The 19,976-nt window shown below is 36.3% G+C and overlaps 1 protein-coding gene across 3 annotated transcripts in view; it reads left to right on the top strand.

The window, feature by feature from the left end:
• LOC148947877 (uncharacterized) overlaps nt 1-15,799 on the top strand; it is a 35,056-nt gene extending 19,257 nt beyond the window's left edge. The window contains exons 2-4 of one of the 3 annotated variants that reach the window (XM_089095503.1): nt 2,866-3,021; nt 5,543-5,713; nt 15,014-15,799. In XM_089095503.1, the coding sequence (XP_088951629.1) occupies nt 2,991-3,021; nt 5,543-5,713; nt 15,014-15,639 (828 nt within the window). In that variant the 5' untranslated portion in view covers nt 2,866-2,990 and the 3' untranslated portion in view covers nt 15,640-15,799. Of the gene's footprint in view, nt 1-2,865; nt 3,027-5,542; nt 5,714-15,013 lie in introns of all 3 variants that reach the window. The other 2 variants (XM_089095502.1, XM_089095504.1) reach the window with 2 other exon arrangements.
• Nucleotides 15,800-19,976: the final 4,177 nt, after the last annotated feature.

The raw sequence follows: 19,976 nt of genomic DNA, 5'->3' as shown, positions 1-19,976 counted from the left end.
AAAGTTTTTTGCCTTCTAGCTTTGCCTCATTTTTCAGATATACACAATCTCTTACTTTAAGTTATATTTCCTTTGATTTTGGACTTGTTTCTCAACTCTTGGTTCATCTTACATTTTTCTAACTCTTGTTTAACTATTTTATAGGTTTTTCTCATCCTATTTATAAAATCTTGTTTATAGTCCTCGGTATTATTGTAATATTCTCTGGATTCTATGATTTCCTGATAAGGTATTTTAAAATCGCGTCCGAACAAAACAAAAAATGGACTTTCTTTAGTCGTTTCTGAATAAGCGGTATTGATTAAATTGGTTAGGTAAGGTAAATATAGATCCCAATCGTTTCGGTTGTCATTTGTATGGATACTCAAAACATTGGAAAATATTTTGAGCCTATTTCCAATTTTTCCATTAGCTTGGGGATGGTAGTGGGGGGTAAATAATTTTTCTATTTTAAGGAAACTCATTAAATCTTTTTTTACTTTAGAAACGAAGTTAGTTCCGTTATCACTACTAACCTGGTGAGGAACACCAAATTTTAAAAATATTTCTGCTAACGCTTTACTTGTGGCATATGCGCCTTGATTTTTCAATGCTTTCGCAAAAGTGAAGCCGGTAAAATTGTCTATTACTGAGAGAACGCAAGTATGACCTCTATTAGAAACAGGTAAACCTCCACTCGTACCATAAAGGTCGAATGAAACGATATCGAAAGGAAATCTTGCTATTGGTATTCTTCCCATCGGGGGATTAGGGTACGTTTGGGGATTTTTCCTTAAATTACACGCTTCACATTTACTTGTGAAATCCTTAAGCTTTGTTAACGCCGACGGTATGTAAAAATACTGTTTTAGCTTGTGAAATTTTTTGGTTATTCCTAAGTGCCCACCTATCTCCGAATGGAAATATTCAAAGGCAGGTATTATTAGGCGTTGAGGTAGTACTGGGATTATTAAGGTTTGATTTCTATTTGTTTCGCCTGCTACTATCCTGCAAAGGATTTCTTCGTCCAAGTCAAAATAAAAATTGTCTATTTCCCGTCTCAGGGCTTTGAACTTATCAGGGAGATTATCAGAACTCACAAAATAATTAATGAGAGCCCAGCACATTTCATCCTTAACCTGGTTTCTTTTAATGTTATCTAGAGATAAGGGGCTACAAGTAATTTCGTTTTCTTCTGTAAGGATCTTAGGTTTATTCTTCTTGTTTTTTCGTTTACTGGAATTAATGGCATTTATTTGTTTAGTTTTATTGTCTGAAGAGTTATTCTCAGGGTATCTACTCAGGTAATCGCAAGGGGCATTCTGTTTACCGGTCACATGTTCAAATTTGTAGTCCAGATCTTGGATTTTCATTATCCATCTCGCTAAAATTCCGGTTGGATTTTTGAATGTGCTTAGGTACTGTAAGCTTTTATGGTCCGAGCGCAATTTAAATTTTCGGCCTATCAAATAATGTCTAAATTTATCTAAATGGTAAACTATAGATAGTAATTCCAAATTCGTTGCTGAATAACTTTCTTCACCTTTGGTTAGAGTTCTGCTTGAATAGCATATGACTTTCTCTATATACCGAGGGGGTTCCTGTAGGGGTTCGGGATGGTTTTCCACGGGGATTAATTGGGAAAGGATTGCACCGATGCCTAGAGTTGAAGCATCAGTGGTAACCACAAATCGTCCCTTTTCAAAGTCTTGCAACGACAAAATTGGGTCAGAAGTAAGGGCTTTCTTGAGGGTGTCCAATGAAGTTTGAGCTTCTTGCGACCAGGTAATATTTTGGGAGGTTCCTTTAGTTAGATCTGTTAGGGTTTTGCGATTTGTGCGTAGTTGCGTATAAATTTCCTGAAATAGCTGGTTAAACCAATGATTGCTCGCAATTGTTTCATAGTTTTCGGAGGTTTTAGATTTTCTACACATTTTATTTTCTCAGGGTCTGGTGATATTTGGCCTTGTGTCACTATCATTCCCAAGAATTTTATTTCGGATTGAAGTAGATTTACCTTTTCAGGTCTACATTTTAGATTACCCTCTCTGAATCTTTCAAAAACTTTGGCAAATATATTTAAATGATCCTCTGGTGTTTCTTCCACACAGATTACGTCACCCACAAAATGGATAATGTTTTCTAAACCTCGTAATAAGTGTAACAGAGGTCTACATAATGCACTTGAACTAGTTTTGAGTCAATATTATTACGGCCAAGTATAAGCCCGTATTCAGCCCCCGTTATACTAGTGCCAAAAAAGAACAAGGACCTTAGGCTTGTAGTAGACTAGAGCCTTAAATAAGCAGGTAGTTAGCGACAAATTTCCCCTGCCCCGAATTGATGAAATCCTAGACTCCATTTCAACCAAAAATAAAATTTTTACATCGCTTGACCTCACACAAGGTTATCATCAGGTTAAGTTCCCAAAAGAACTAGATAGAGTTGGTTACAAAAACTAATTAAACCAGCTCCTGGAAGGGGAAAAAAGAGAACCATACTCACAAATCAAGTTTAAGGTTTTCCTAACCAGAGCTTAATTAAGACCTTAATTGATTTATTTGACAGATGTGTCACTCCCTGACTAATAATTTATCAACTAATAATAATTTTTGCACCTATAAGGTAAACAAAGGTGAAATAGTGCATGTGAAATATACTACATAATGGGTACTGCAATACTTTTTCCGCAAAATATGGCCATTACCAGGAAAGAACAGAGTGACTACAAAACTCTAAGCTATAAAAACCTTAACTATGCCTCACTTTATTGAGTAAAATTGTCTTTTACCCTGCCCTAAGGTTCTTACATATGCTTTCTTACCAAGTCTGCTGTTTTTTGTTTGGATATCTAGTTCTTATACCATTTATTCTTTCATTTTCTAGATATTCGTCAGTAAAATATTGAGCATTCAAATCTGTCATTTGTACTGTATCCAAAGGTTGTAAATTAGGAACACTAAATTGGACACCGAACTCAGCGCGTGTTTAACTCATTGGGAAATAAATGGATGGTTTGGTACCTAATCATGGTGCTGTCAAGTATGGTATTGAAAAACACAATTTTCTTTTCTTCTTAATATTTTTGCCAGAAAATTGGTGTAAAAATTTAGAAATGATGTATAGTACTCTTTTTCTCTGGATAAACTGAGCTTTCAAAAAAAAAAAAAATACGTTGTGTACTTAAAATTTTGTGTAACTTTTATGTAAGTTGATTAATAAATAGCCAACTTTTAACTAACCAGAGTTCAGCTTATCAACTATTACACAGAAAATCGACCCAGAGTTTTATATAGAAGTTAAAAGATTATTCTTCACCAGCTTTAAGAAACATCCTTGGTTTTTGACTTGTCATGGAAGTGCAAATTTCAACCTCGTTGTAGTAAAGCTATATCATTCAAAAGTCATAAGACGGGAATTCAAATTGTTAGAGAAAACAAAAAAGAGAAAACAAAAAAAACCTTATCTAGTAATGTTTAATCGAGTAGGGTTCACAATATGCACTAAATCGTATTCTCCGCCATAAAATAGAAGTAAAGGTGATCTGGTAAGATAAGAGAAGGGACTCGGAATTGACTTTCTTTTTCAATTTTTCGTTGAACGTAACCCAATTCAATATATTGAACAATGGGTTTACACAATTGTATTTTTCAGTAGCCTGCGTTCTTAGGAACCTGAAATTCCTCAGTTGTTAGTTTCTTATGTTCTACAAACAATGTTTTGATTAAATCTAACAGGGTCACTACTACCACAGGGTTTTGTTGAAATATATCTATTTTTAATAATGTGAGATGACACTTGAATTCCATGGTTTCTTTAGACCCTTCATTTTTGATAGGTAATTATTATGTCTTTTCTATAATTCTGACTTTTTGAAGATTAATTATATATGTATAAAAAAAAATGTGCAAAACAAGTTTCTAAAAGTAAATAGTTACATTAAACCATATACGCCATATACGGGCGGAATTAAATTCAAATAATTTTCAAGCATGTATTGCAATAATAATTCGTAAATTCAATAATATTTGAAAAGACCACAAGTCAACATCAATAAATAAATGAAACCTGAAACGAACTGAAATCACAATAAATCTGTTTTTTCAAACCCAAACCGAGGAGAAATTGCCACAAAGAGGAGTATACAAGCATCCCCTTTACCCTCTAAACATCAAAATTCAATTCATATATTTGCCTACTGAAAACAATTTTTACTTCGTGCATTATGAACTTATTCCTCATAACATAAAGAAAACAAATTCACCATAATAACCAAGATTACTTAAAAGACCAAACGATGTGGATTGACAATATAACGTATGCCGATATTCATTCTCGAAAGTCTCAATTATTCCAAGCGTGGAACGTATTAAAATGTTCGGTCTGTCCTCGAAACTTGTTGCAACAGGACCAAAAAAGCGCCCAAAATATGCATCTGGGAACCATGTTTATTGTGGGTGTTCAGTTAGACCCATGCGAATTTTCAGTGGGCTTAGCTAGATGCACAGAATATCGGGATAATCACTAATAGAAAGCTATTGCTTAATTATGTCACAATAATGAAATGGGATTTGACGAAAAATGAGTGGTTAAAGCTGTAGAGCCAAATCTTTACTCTAGAGACGCTAATCAAACTCGCCCACTATTCTACAGCTCGACGTGAACATTGAGCCCTGAACCGTGAACTGTGAACATTGGGCTGCCTATGATTTCAGGCTCCTGCCTTGGGTGTTGTTGAGATATAGAGAATTTAGTTGTTGGAACAGCTGTTAAAGGGATGGTTGATTTTTATCAAACCCTGATGTGATGGTTCTGACATAAAAAATATAATGACAAATTTTTGTTTTCAAATCTCTTGTTTTTAGTCGGGTTTAAAAATTTTTAAGTATTGCCCTAAATCCGTTTCCCATTTAAATCCAAAGAAAAAGAATGTCTTGAATTGAAATATAAAGGGTTTCCATAATATTTTTTTTTATTTCTACTAAAAAAAATGCAAATTTTCAGCTTTAAATAAGTTCTCGAGTAAGTGTTCTGGCAAAATTAACTATATTGAGCCATAGACCTGTGTAAAGAAGAAGCTTGGAAATGTTAAGAACTGGATGGAATTTTAGGAAATAGTATACATCTTGGCTTTTTTTGCTGCTTCGTCTGAATTTGGCATTTAACTGTTGGTTCGGAGCCCTAAATAACTACCGGCTATTTCTATTATTATAATAGCAAATATTATGCTATACCACTGACAAACATGAATTTTGAAATAAGATTCAGAATTACTTTTGAAACAAATACATTTGTTAAACTGGTCTTATAAACTAGATTAGATCATGGGGTGGAAAATTTTTGAACGACAACAGATACGAGCTTGTAATCTAAGAACAGAAAACCCTGCATAAGCCATAATGTTTTTCCGGACAAATTTGCTGAATTCGCAATCTGTTTTATTGAATTTCATTCGGTCACCTGCGTAAATTGAGGTTCTTATGGATAAAATCCTATTAAAAGCAACAAGTGTGATTTGTCCTGTGTTTTTTTTCTCTTACTTTAATTGTATTTTCTTTTTAAGAGGTTGAAGACGTATATTCAAATGACACTGGGGAGCATTTTGAAAATACAGACACTATAGTATCACCTAAGCGGGAAGATAATTACATGGGTGATTTCCTCAGCATACCTGAAGAGCTCAAAACTGCGTCTGACCCTTTTAAACTAGTCTCAAATAATGCCCGAAGTGAAGGTAAGTTTTCAACTTTCTTAGAATTTTTAATTGTATTTGTCTTGATTCTTATACGAGGATAAAATTCAATAATTTTGAGGTGCTGTAGAATACTCAAAGGAGGTCTTTTATATTTGAAAAAAGCTTTGAATAAGAGGGGGCCACGTTTAGCTTGAATTATGCCAGTACATTGGAAGCTACAAAAATGACAGTTATCAAGTTTGACACTTCTGTTTATGTTTCGGTATGTGCCTAAGTAATTATTTGTCAAATAATAAGCTTTGCGGAGAATATGGTTTAATCTCTCGTTTTGTGAACCTTATGAATAAAAAGTTAAGATCGCTATGGTGCGTTTTATGGATGCCAAAGATTTTTCATGATAGCCATCCATCCTGGCCCTAGGAAAAACATTTTTTCGAATGAGTTGATGCAAGATCATAGGACTGTAAACTTCATAAGAGTGGCTAAAAACTAAACCTTTAATAGGTTGAAGTGGTTGAGGATCATACTTAGATGTGTTATCCTCAAGCGACTTTGTGTTTCTGGGACTTAAGGAGGAGAATTTCGTTAGACATTCTATGAGAAACAAATTATTTAAATTGAAAATTCATGTGAATTTAGTCTATTTTCTCCATAACTTGAAGACAGATTTCTCGGATTCTAGTGAATTACTTATTACAAGTGCAATTTTCACTTATCAGCTAAACCTGGAAAATCTTTGAATACAATTTCTCTCAACATACCCGACAAGCTGAAACCTGATTCTGCTTCTCTTCAACTGGGTAAGAATATCAAGCAGGACCAAGGTATATTATCAGCCACATAAAGCAATCTTATATTGGAGACAGAAGAGTCTACTTTTTGCTTTTGCACAAAAAGTGTATTAGAAAGTGTGGTTGTTGTAGATCTCTAATGCTTTGGCGTGATTTACATTTGGTAAGGCAGATGAGACATAATTTCAACATATGAAGCTTATGCCCACCTAATCCTCTTATGATGTTTGTAGACATATCTCAGTAAAGTCTCTCTAGACTCCGGGGTGGATTTAAATATTGTTCGGGATTTCGATGTAGGACAATTGTATATTTGATTGGAAATTGATATGGCCAGTGGCCTTTTTAATAGTCAAAAGTAATTGGGAGGCAACTAGCACCCCACATCAAAATTTTTAGATAGTTATTCTGTTCAACGTAGTTTTAAGTTCTGGAAATTAGGTCTTTGAGGATGACAACCCCCCCTCCCCCCCCCGACAGGCCTCAGGGCAAGGATTGTAAGTTATGCCCTGGGGGCATAGAAGGTTTTTATAGAACGCGTTGTCGTAGAAACTTCATATAGGGCTCATTCGATTGGACATTCAAAGGTCTAGTGCTCTTTTTAATAGTCGAAAGTAATTAAAAGGCAACTAACACCCCTTCCACGCCCACCATTTGGGCAAGGGTTACAAGTTATATTGAAGTTATTATTATAAGTTTTTATTGAAATCTTTGTCGTAGAAACTTCAAAGAGGGCTCATTCGATTGGACATTCAAAGGTCTAGTGCCCTTTTTAATAGTCTAAGGCGATTGGAAGGCAACTAACACCACTTTCTCGACCATCATTTCCCAAAAAACAATCAATCAAAATTTCAGGAAAACCAATTGGTTCAGCGTAGTTGATTTCAAGATAGCAATTATGTTTTTGAGGAGGAAAATTCCCCACAGCCCTCAAGGCAAGGATTGTAAGTTATGCCCTGGGGGCATATAATGTTTTTATAGAACGCGTTGTCGGAGAAGCTTCAAAAGGGGCTCATTCGATTGGAAATTGAAATGGCTAATGCCCTTTTTAATAGTCCAAAGTGACTGGAAGGCAACTAAAACCCCATCCACGCCCACCATTTCCCCAAACATATCCAATTAAAATTTTGAGATAACCATTTTGTTCCACGTAGTTCAAAGTTCAGGAAATTATACTTTTGAGCAGGAAACTCCCCCCACAGTCTTCAGGGCAAGAGTTATGAGTTATGCCCTTGGGGCATATAAGGTTATGATTGAAATCTTTGTCGTAGAAACTTGAAAAACGGCTTATTCGATTGGAAATTCAAAGGGCTAGTCCCCTTTTTAACAGTTGAAAGTGATTTGAGTGCAACTAACCCCCCTATCACACCCACCTTTTCCCCAACCACATCAAATCAAAATTTTTACATCACCATTCTGTTTCCCGCAGTTAAAAGTTCAGCAAATTATACCTTTGAGCAGGACACTCCCCCCACAGTCTTCAGGGCAAGGATTATAAGTTATGCACTGGGGGCCTATAAGTTTTTACTGAAATCTTTGTCGTAAAAACTTGAAAAAGAGCTCTTTCGATTGGAAATTCAAAGGGCTAGTGCCCTTTTGAATAGTCGAAAGTGATTTGAGGGCAACTAATCCCCCTCTCACGCCCACCTTTCCCCCAAACACATCGAATCAAAATTTTTACATAGCCATTTTATTCAACGTAGTTGAAAGTCTTCGAAATTAGGTCTTTAAGGATGGCAACCCCCCACAGCCCTCAAGGCAAGGATAGTAAGTTATGCCCTGGGGGCATATAAGGTTTTTATAGAACGGGTTGTCGTAGAAACTTCAGAAAGGGCTCACTCGATCGGAAATTGAAATGGCTAGTGCCCTTTTTAATAGTCGAAAGTGATTGGAAGACAACTAACCCCCCTTCCACGCCCACCATTTCCCCAAACACATCCAATCAAAATTTTGAGATAGATATTTTGTTCCACGCAGTTAAACGTTCAGGAAATTATACCTTTGAGCAGGACACTCCTCCCACAGTCTTCAGGGCAAGGGCTATGAGCTATGTCATGGGGGTATATAAGGTTATTATTTAAATCTTTGTCAAAGAAACTTGAAAAAGGGCTCATTCGATTGGAAATTGAAATGGCTGGTGGCCTTTTTAATAGTTGAAAGTAACTGGAAGGCAACTAACACCCCTTCCATGCCCACCATTTCCCCAAACACATCCAATCAAAATTGTGAGATAGCCATTTTGTTCCACGCAGTTTCAAGTTCAGGAAATTATACCTTTGAGCAGGACACTCCCCCCACAGTCTTCAGGGCAAGGGTTATAAGTTATGCCCCGGGGGCATGTAAGTTTTTAATGAAATTTTTGTCATAGAAACTTCAAGAAGGGCTTATTAGATTGAAAACTCAAAGGTCTAGTGCCATTTTTAATAGTCAAAAGTAATTTTAGGGCACCTAACCCCCCTCTCACGCCCACCTTTTCCCCAAACACATCCAATCAAAATTTTTAGATAGCCATTTTGTTAAGCGTAGTTGATTTCCAGATAGAAATAATGTTTTTGAAGAGGGCACCCCCCACAGCCTTCCTGGCAAGGGTTGTAAGTTATGCCCTGGGGGCATATATGGTTTTTATAGAAGGCGTTGTCGTAAAAACTTTAAAAAAGGCTCATTCGATTGGAAATTCAAAGGGCTAGTGCCCTTTTTAATAGTCAAAAGTGATTGGAAGGCAACTAACACCCCTTCCACGCTCACCATTTCCCCAAATACATACAATCAAAATTTTGAGATAGCCATTTTGTTACACGCCGTTAAAAGTTCAGGAAATTATACCTTTGAGCAGGACACTCCCCCCCACAGTCTTCAGGGCAAGGGTTATAAGTTATGCCCTGGGGGCATATAAGGTTAATATAGAAATCTTTGTCGTAGAAACTTCAAAAAGGGCTCATTCGATTGGAAATTATAATGGCTAGTGCCCTTTTTAATAGTCGAGAGTGATTCGAGGGCAACTAGACCCCCTCTCACGTCCACCTTTTCCCCAAACACATCCAATCAAAATTTTTACATAGCCATTTTGTTTCACGCAGTTTAAAGTTCAGGAAATTATACCTTTGAGCAGGTTATTTCCCCCACTGTCTTCAGGACAATGGTTATAAGTTATGCCTTGGGGGCATATAAGTTTTTATTGTAATCTTTGTCGTTGAAACTTGAAAAAGAGCTCTTTCGATTGGAAATTAAAGGGCTAGTGCCCTTTTTTATAGTCGAAACTGATTTGAGGGCAACTAGGGTAAAGGCACCGATGATTCGACAGTGCAATTTCGGAACCACTGTCGAAATTTTCCTTCAAAACGGGATAGCTCTGCTTAGCCGTGACTTAGAGCACCATCGCTTGGAGCCGTCGTTATATTTCGACGGTGCGAAATGTGGACACTATATCCGGTACACCCAGATAAGGAAAGAACATTAAATTTGGTCAGTTTCCTGTTTTTGACACGACAGGAGCTCCCGCCAAATTTTCAGGTATGTAATGTTCAAACTGTCATCACTTGGTTATTCATTGCAAGAAAAAGTTGGGGTAAGTGCCAATGTGTCGTAATACATATGATCTTCTCTGAAATGTAGCCACATTAGCTTTTTCTTGATATAATTAAATGAAAATGGCGATGGAAATTGTATTGTCAAAACTAGGTTCCAAGTGTCGAAAATTCTTGTTCAATGTAGTGGAATACCAAGCAGACTAAAAATATTCCTTCAGCCGCGTTCAAGCGTAAATATCAGCTTCTATCAAGGGATTTATTTCTTTGGTGAATATCTTGTAGTAACCTTGTCGAAATTTTGGACAGACAGCAACAGGCCCTGTCGAAATATAGGTGACTTTGTCGAAACTTCACTGAACATGTAAAACAGATGAGAAATAATAGGTGTCGAAATCCCAGGATCTACTGACGAAACCATAGGCACCATAGCCGTCGAATTTACGGGTGCTTTCTGCGCAACGAGAGATTTTGATGATTATTATTTCTAATAATATTTCAGATGAAAGAACATTTAAACAAAAGGTTTTTTTTCACTTTGAAGTTTTACTTACAGACACTGGATTTTTCCATCATTTGAGGAACTGACACTTGGCCTCATACCATGCAGGAGCGTAAATTGCTATGGGGCAGGGGGGGGGAGTTGCCCCCAGACCTCATTTTGCCCCCTCCCCAGATTTTTTTAGATTATACCCTTATTTATCCTTCATCCTAATAAAAAATACAAATTTTATCAAATACAAAATCTTATACGAAATGACGCGTAGGCACTTGTTTTGGACGAAACTAAGAATCTGCATACGAAAATAAAATCCACTAAATCAAATAAACTTCTTAAATTTCTTGAAATCCACTCCTGTTTTCCTAGACCCTATCCCTTCCGAAATGCTAGTGAAACAATTTTGTTATACTAAATTTGTTATACTAAATACTCTTTGTATTTAATAATGTATATTAAAATTTGTTGTACCGATTTTGTTATACCAAATACTACATACTTGAAACAATTTTGTTAGTTTTATTACTTCTACTTTTTGCATAGTCTTTTATACCTTTATACATTAAATGAAGTTGAAGAAAAACAAAGAAACAAGAATATACGTGTCAAATAGACCAGGTTCCGCCCACAAGTATTCCCCAAGTATTTAGACGGGTGTCAAATTGGGTTCCGACTTGCGTCTAAAACAGGTAACTTTTTTGTTGTGTCGAATTTGTAGGTGAAAATGCTCTAATTTCGTTAAATTGTAGTTTTTTACCCTTTCCAGACAAAAATTCAATCTTATCATCAAACAGTTAGATTCCTAGATGTTTTTCCTACATACTGAAACCCTTTTCAAACCAAAAGTCTTTAAATTAAGACTTCTAGAGTAGAAAAACTGTTTTTTTACAAAAACTGTCGAACCATCGGTTCGACACCCAATACGGGTGTCGAATTGGGTTCCGACTTGTGTTGAAAACAGGTAACTTTTTTGTTGTGTCGAATTTGTTGGTGAAAATACTCTAATTTCGGAAAATTGGAGTTTTGTACCCTTTACAGACAAAACTTCAAACTTCTCATCAAACAGTTAGATTCCTAGATGTTTTTCCTACATGCTGAAACCCTTTTCAAACCGAAAGTCTTTAAATTAAGACTTCTAGAGTGGAAAAACTGGTTTTTTAAAAAAACTGTCGAATCATTGGTACCTTTACCCTAACCCCCTCTCACGCCCACCTTTTCCCCATAAACATCCAATCACAATTTTTAGATAGCCATTTTGTTCAACATAGTTGAAAGTCTTGGAAATTAGGTCTTTAAGGATGACAACCCCTCCCCCCCCCACACATTCTTAGGGCAACGGTTGTAAGTTATGCCCTGGGAGCATGTAAGGTTTTTGAAGAAAGCGATGTTGTAAAAACATCAAAAAGGGCTCATTCAATTTGAAATTTAAAGGTCTAGTGCCCATTTTAATTGTCGAAAGTGATTTGAGGTCAACTAACCTCCCTCTCACGCCCACCTTTTCCCCAAGCACATGCAATCAAAACTTTTAGATAGCCATTTTGTTTAGCATAGCTGATATCCAGATAGAAATTATGTTTTGAGGAGGACACCCCCCCCCCAGCCCTCTAGGCAAGGGTTGTAGGTTATGCCCTGGGGGCATATACTGTTTTTATAGAACGCGTTGTGGTAGAAACTTCAAAAAGGACTCATTCGATTGGAAATTGAAATGGCTAATGCCCTTTTTAATAGTCGAAAGTGATTGGAAGGCAACTAACACCCGTTCCACGCCCACCATTTCCCCTAACACATCCAATCAAAATTTTTAGATAGCCATTTTGTTGCACGCAGCTAAAAGCTCAGGAAATTATACATTTGAGCAGGACACTTCCCCCACAGTTTTCAGGGCAAGGGTTATAAGTTATGCCCTGGGGGCATATATGGTTATTATTGAAATCTTTGTCATAGAAACTTGAAAAAGGGTTCATTCGATTTGAAACTGAAATGGCTAGTGCCCTTTTTAATAGTCTAAAGTAATTGGAAGGCAACTAACACCCCTTCTACGTCCACCATTTCCCCAAACTCATCCAATAATAATTTTGAGATAGCCGTTTTGTTCCACGCAGTTCAAAGTTCTAGAAATTATACCTTTTAGCAAGACACTCCCCCCAGACTCTTCAAGGCAAGGGTTATAAGCTATGCCCTGGGGGCATACAAGTTTTTTTTTAAATCTTTTTTTGAAATCTGTCGTAGAAATTTTAGAAAGGGCTCATTCGATTGGAAATTCAAAGGTCTAGTGCCCTTTTTAATAGTCGAAAGTTATTTGAGGGCAACTAACCCCTCTCTTACGCCCACCTTTTCCCCAAACACATTCAATCAACATTTTAGATAGCCATTTCGTTCAGCGTACTTGATTTCCAGATACAAATTATGTTTTTGAGGAGGACACCCCCAAAGCCTTCAGGGCAAGGGTTGTAAGTTATGCCCTGGGGCATATAAGGTTTTTATTGAAGGCGTTGTCATAGAAACTTCAAAAAAGGCTCATTTGGTTAGAAATTGAAAGGGCTAGTGCTCTTTTTAATAGTCGAAAGTGATTAGAGGGCAACTACCCCCCCCCCTCTCACGCCCACTTTTTCCCCAAACACATCCAATCAAAATTTTGAGATAACCATTTTGTTTCACGCAGTTTAAAGTTCAGGAAATTATACCTTTGAGCAGGACACTCCCCCACAGTCTTCAGGGCAAGGGGTCTAAGTTATGCCTTGGGGGTATAAGTTTTTATTGAAATCTTTGTCGTAGAAACTTGAAAAAGAGCTCTTTCGATTAAAAATTCAAAGGACTAATACCCATTTTAATAGTCGAAAATGATTTGAGGGCAACTAACCCCCCTCTCACGCCCACCTTTTCCCCAAAAACATCCAATCAAAATTTTGGATAGCCATTTTATTCAACGTAGATGAAACTCTTGGAAATTAGGTCTTTAAAAATGACAACCCCTCCCCCCCCCCCACAACCCTCAGGGCAAGGGTTGTAAGTTATGCCCTGGGGGCATGTAAGGTTTTTTATAGAAAGTGATGTTTAAAAACATAAAAAAGGGCTCATTCAATTTTAAATTGAAAGGTCTAGTGCCCTTTTTAATAGTTAAAAGTGATTTGAGGGCAACTAACCCCCCTCTCACGCCCACCTTTTCCCCAAACACATCCAATCAAAATTTTTAGATAGCCATTTTTTCAGGGTAGCTTATTTCAAGATAGAAATTATGTTTTTGAGGAGAACACTCCCCCACAGCCCTCAAGGCAAGGGTTGCAAGTCATGCCCTTGGGGCATATAATGTTTTTATAGAACTCGTTGTCGTAGAAACTTCACAAAGGGGTCATTCGATTAGAAATTAAAATGGCAAGTGCACTTTTTTATATTCGAAAGTGATTGGAAGGCAACTAACACCCCTTCAACGCCCACCATTTCCCCAAACATATCCAATCAAAATTTTGAGATTGCCATTTTGTTCCACGCAGTTAAAAGTTCCGGAAATTCTACCTATGAGCAGGACACTCCTCCCACAGTCTTTAGGGCAAGGGTTATGAGTTATGCCCTGGGGGCATATAAGTTTTATTGAAATCTTTGTTTTAGAAACTTCAAAAAAGGCTCATTCGATTGGAAATTCAAAGGTCTAGTGCCCTTTTTAATAGTCGAAAGTGATTTTAGGGTAACTAACCCCCCTCTCACGCCCACCTTTTCCCCAAATACGTACACTCAAAATTTTTAGATAGCCATTTTGTTCAGCGTAGTTGATTTCCAGATAGAAATTACATTTTTAAGGAGGACACTGCCCCACAGCCTTCAGGGCAAAGGTTGTAAGTTATGCCCTGGGGGCATATAAGGTTTTTATAGTAGGCGTTGTCGTAGAAACTTCAAAAAAGGCTTATTCGAATGAAAATTTAAAGGGCTAGTGCCTTTTTTAATAGTCGAAAGTGATTGGAGGGCAACTAACCCCCCTCTCGCGCCCACCTTTTTCCCAAACACATCCAATCAATTTTTTAGATAGCCTTTTTATTCAACATATTTTAATTTCCGGAAATTAGGTCTTTGAGGATGAACCCCCCCCCCCCCCACGGCCCTCAGAGCAAGGGTTGTAAGTTATGCCCTAGGGGTATTTAAGTTTTTTCTGGAACGCGTTGTCGTGGAAACTACAAATAGGGCTCATCCGATTGGAAATTGAAATGGCTAGTTCCCTTTTTAACAGGCGAAAGTAAGTGGAAGGCAACTAGCACCCTTCCACGCCCACTATTTCCCCAAACACAACCAATCAAAATTTTTAGATAGCCATTTTATTCAACGTAGTTTTAAGTTCTTGAAATTAGGTCTTTGAGGATGACAACCCCTCCCACCCCACAGGGCAAGGTTTGTAAGTTATGCCCTGGGGGCATATAGGGTTTTTATAGAATGCGTTGTCATAGAAATGATTTTATTTTTTATTTGGGGATGTCCCTGTCGTTATGTCAGCCCTTACTATTGTATTTGGCCTCATTAAATTTTAATTTTGTTTTAGAATTTGCCACTACATCGCTGTTTAAGCAATTTGTTTCGGAGCAAGAATATCAAACATCTGATTCTCCTAATTTTGTTAGTGTATATATAAAGCAAGAAATGGATCAAGAATGTGAATTTGAGGCCTCAAGCGAAATCCATATATTTCCCAATATTGATGTCATAAGAAACGAGGAACCTAAAAAAAATCCAAATACCTTGTTGGAAATATCACCCACAGAAGATCTGTTCAAATGCAGAGTGTGCAGTCAAAGTTATAATGATATGTCAGATTTGATTGCACATATCAACATCTTTGCTCATAGAAGAAGTCATGCGGAAGAAAAACCTTTTGAATGCGATATGTGCAAGAAGTGTTTTACTTGCAGTTCCCATTTACGTCGCCATCAAACAACTCACACTGGAGCTAAACCTTTTGAGTGTGACATTTGTAAGAAAATATTCACGACAAGATGTAATTTGTCTACTCATCAAAGAATTCATACTGAAAAAGAATCTTTTGAATGTGATATATGTAAGAAACGGTTTACTTCAAGCTCCGATTTATCTCGTCATCAAAGAATTCACACTGGAGAAAAACTTTTTGAATGTGATATATGTAAGAAACGTTTTACTACAAATTTATAATCTATCTCGTCATCAAAGAACTCACACTTGAGAAAAACCTTTTGAGTGTGACATTTGTAAGAAAAAATTCACCATAAAATCTAATTTATCTGCTCATAAAAGAACTCACACAGAAGAAAAACATTTCGAATGTGACATATGCAAGGACAGTTTTAATTGCAGTTCACGTTTCTCACGTCACCAAAGAACTCATAGTGGAAAAAACATTTCCAAATGTGATATATGTGAAAAACGTTTCCTTTCAAGTTTCGATTTATTTCGTCATCAACGAACTCATACCGGTGAAAAACCTTTTGAGTGTGACATTTGTAAGAAAACATTCACCAGAAAATCTAGTTTATCTTTTCATCAACGAGCTCATACCGGTGAAAAACCTTTTGAGTGACATATGTGAGAAAACATTCACCTATAGATGTAGTTTATCTGTTCATCAAAGAACTCATACAGGAGAAAAACCTTTTGAGTGTGAAAGTCGTTTGTATTTAATACTGTGTAAGGGTTTGATGTAATTATTAAAATGCCAAAGTAATTAGATTTCATGCTGGAGAAAAAGTTTTAAACATGTAATTATATGCAAATTTTTGTTAACAAAACTTTCGAGGGTTTTTTTTTAAATGTCAGTTAATCATAGGTATGTTTTTAAATATCTATGTTAGAAGCATGCACTGTATATAAATTTTATTACACACGTTTTTTTTTTCTTAAAAACTTTTAGGCTACTGAGCATATAAAAAATCACACAAGAACACCATACTTATGAAATTGGATATTATAATATTAGCTATTCGAAGTTGACTTCGACAGTCATCAGGATCAGATGAGGCCTACAAACTGCGTTTTATAAACTAGCTTCTGTTCGACATTTATTATTTAAATGTTTTTAACGTCTTCGAGTTTTTTACAATTAATCCCTTTTCACAACTTTAGTGTAAGTTCTTCCAATTTTTAAAATCTTCAATATTTCAATGTTGTAGGCTACATAAATTTTTTTTATTTCATAACATTTTTACAACATTTCAATGTTGCAGGCTAAATGAATATTTTTGACCTTATTTTTAGGAGTTCTATGATATTTTATTTCATAGTATGGGGCGTGATCGTCTCCTACTAGGTTGTCGCTAAGGCAGCAACCTTGACAGCGTTATTTGCATTTGCCTTCTCTGTTGGACAGAACAATATTGGGAGTTGAATGAATGATACTTTATTTACAAACAAACTTACACAACATTATACTGCCGAATTTGTCGTTTTTTGGCAGGTACAATACGAAAGATGTAACGATGGTCCCGACGGGCCTGTCATTTAAAAGGCTAACAAACAAACTGACACATTGTAAGAAAACAGTATAATTTTCATTTATTTAGGATTTCAACATACGCTAGCACAAAGCTCTTTCTTTAACGCTCAGTTCTTGCATTGATATGATTTAGAGCCGGAATTTTTTTAATACAGGTAAACGGGGCTTTGGTGGGCAATAAGAGGCTGGGGGTAGATATTGAAAACGTCGGTTAAGACGTAGGTTATTCCCAATTTTAGTGCAGAGTAACACGTGGGGCTGCCAAAGTTCAGTAGGCGGAATTCCTTGAGGAGGAGAATGTAAGGCACTTTGCCCCGACCTTGAATAATTATCAGGGCTCTCTTCTGATAATTTCTAGTCTATCGGATTGATCCACCGTAAGGATAAAATACCATACCAGGCAAGCATACTCAAGCTGTGGACGGATAAAATATGTGAAAAGGGGAAGGATATATGCTCTTGTGCATGAAAATTGATCCAATAGCTCAAGGAGAGACAGAAATGCACTAGTCTGTTTAATAATAGAACGAACGTGGGCCTCCCATTTCAAATCGCTCGTCAGTGTAATTCCTAAAAGTTTAGTTTTGTTGCAATTATTGCATTAGGTATTGAAGTTGTAAACGATGGCTGTGATTTAAGATAACTGAGGGTCATAATATTAGATTTATGTAAACTCATTTTGATTTTTGACTGGGCTGTTTCACTTGCAACGTCTTTGAGAATTTTCAATGCACTGCTCTTAATATTTCTTCTGCATCTTTCGAGCGATGACATGTTATCCACAAACTTTCATCAATCGGCTGGTTCTTTAGCAAAATTGTTGATCTTTACCAAAAATAGTAAAGGACCTAAAATTATAACTTGCGGAACTCCGTAAGAAATAGGGAGTGAATCAGAATACACATTTTAATACTTGACTTCTATTTAAAATAAAAGATGCAATAATATTGATTAGAAAAGGAGGTGCTTTAAATTAACTCTGCAATTTTTGAACTAAAACATTATGACTAACACCATCAAAAGCCGTTTGGAGGTCAATTAAAAGGATTTTGGGCCATTTTCGACGTAACACCTTAATAGGGAGCCTAAAAAAAAAAAAATCAAAGTACTTTGTTGGAAATATCACCCAAAGAAGATCGTTTCAAATGCAGAGTGTGCAGTCAGATTTATAATGATAAGATAGATTTGATTGCACATATCAATATCTTTGCTCTAAGAAGAATTCATGCGGAAGAAAAATCTTTTGAATGTGATATATGCAAGAAAGTGTTTTACTTGTAGTTCCCATTTACGTCGTCATCAACCAACTCATACTGGAGCTAAAAATTTTGAGTGTAACATTTGTAAGAAAACATTCACCACGAGATGTAATTTGTCTATTCATCAAAGAATTCATACTAAAAAAAGAAGCTTTTGAATGTTATATATGTAAGAAACATTTTACTTCAAGCTCTTAACACCTTAATAGGGTATTCTTGCAGAGGTATAAGTGCAGTTTGAGCCAGTTATCTGGCTCGTCAAGTAGTTTACATCCAGTATCGAGGAGACTGACCAGGTAGTGTATCGTTGATAAACCTTTCATATTTCCGAATTGTTGTTCATCTATAAGTTCAAGGATCGTCTCTTTAAGCCATTCTGCTGCGAATATTTTATACAGTTAAGAGAATATTGGTGTTAAGGTAATTTCTTGGACTCCATAGAAAATCAAACTAACCTATTTCTTCTTTATGGGTGTAACATATCCTTTTTTCCAACACTTAGAGAATGAACCACTTCTAGTTATTGTTTTGAAATATTTCATGAAGATTGATAGTTTATCAGGAAATGCTTTTACTAAATCAATCGGAATATCAAGGGGGCATATAGAATTTCTCTTTAGTTTACGTATTTTTGCCTCAACGTCAACAGGTTGTATTACTGGGATACCCTGGTCTGGTGGTAGGAGGGATGGAATATTACTTGAGAGAGGAGGGGGCTTGTGCAATAGCGGCGGGGTGTTTATTAGTGAATTAGATGTTGTTTTAGGGGGGAGGGCCAAGATTAATGTTAACATTTGTAACTGTTTAACTACTAATTTTCTTGACTGTATTATACCAATGATTCGGTCGTGCTTTAAAGTGTTCGCTTATTCTTAGTGCGGTAATACTGGGCTGAAGCTTTGCGAAGCTGCTTTTTTTAGATATTTTCTTAGTAGGTTAGCTTCTTCGGTATATCGTTGCAAAAACAATCTTAATTTTTGTCCAATAAAAGTTTTTAATATATCATTTATATACGGCTTATCATTAGGACATATTTTCTTTTTCACCTCTGCCAAATGGAGTGAATAGAGATTGACAAGCTTTTCTTGGAAAAGTTCGGCTTTCTTATTCGATTTGTCGGCAGAAAGTACATCTTCCCATTGCTAGTCTGAAAGCCATGTTCCAAAAATGAGTGGAAAACTTTTAGTAATTGGTCGATACTTAAATTCATCAAACTTGCACTTACAGATGTGATCTTGTGTCGGATTTAGCGAAAGCGTAGAAAGGTACCTTCCACCAAGCAGGGGAAGGAAACTGGGTCTTAGATAGAATTCATGCATGTTTGTGCAAATAACGCCAAGGGAAGTACCATATTTTGTTGTTGGGATATTGACATTAGTTAATGGGCATGGTAGAACTTTCGGTTTAACTTTAATCCAAATTATTTCAACATACTCATTTGTTCACGGATCTTTTACTTCCCTTGGTGACAAATTATCACGACAAAAAACATCACTCCTTCACCTTTTTTACCAAGGTAATGGTCATGTGGGCAGAATTTAACAAACTCGTTAAAATAAGCTATCTTCAGAATATCCAGGTTTTGGGTCTGAACCTCGGTTATTCAAAATAAATCTGATGCTAGATAATATCGAGCTCAACATGTTTTTCGAAATTAAAGCTTTCTACTTTACTTAATTAAAAATGAGAGAAATGGTAATGTATTTATTTTTTCTTATGTTTATTACTATGGGTTCCAGAAACACCTGTTTTATCGAACAAACGATTTGAAATAGGAGTTT

Source organism: Artemia sp. Qi Xiang Cuo, chromosome 10, assembly GCF_049724085.1.
Source record: "Artemia sp. Qi Xiang Cuo chromosome 10, ASM4972408v1, whole genome shotgun sequence".
Taxonomy (NCBI): Eukaryota; Metazoa; Arthropoda; class Branchiopoda; order Anostraca; family Artemiidae; genus Artemia; species Artemia sp. Qi Xiang Cuo.
The sequence above is the reverse complement of the archived record's forward strand: the minus strand, read 5'-3'. Positions and strand labels throughout refer to the sequence as shown.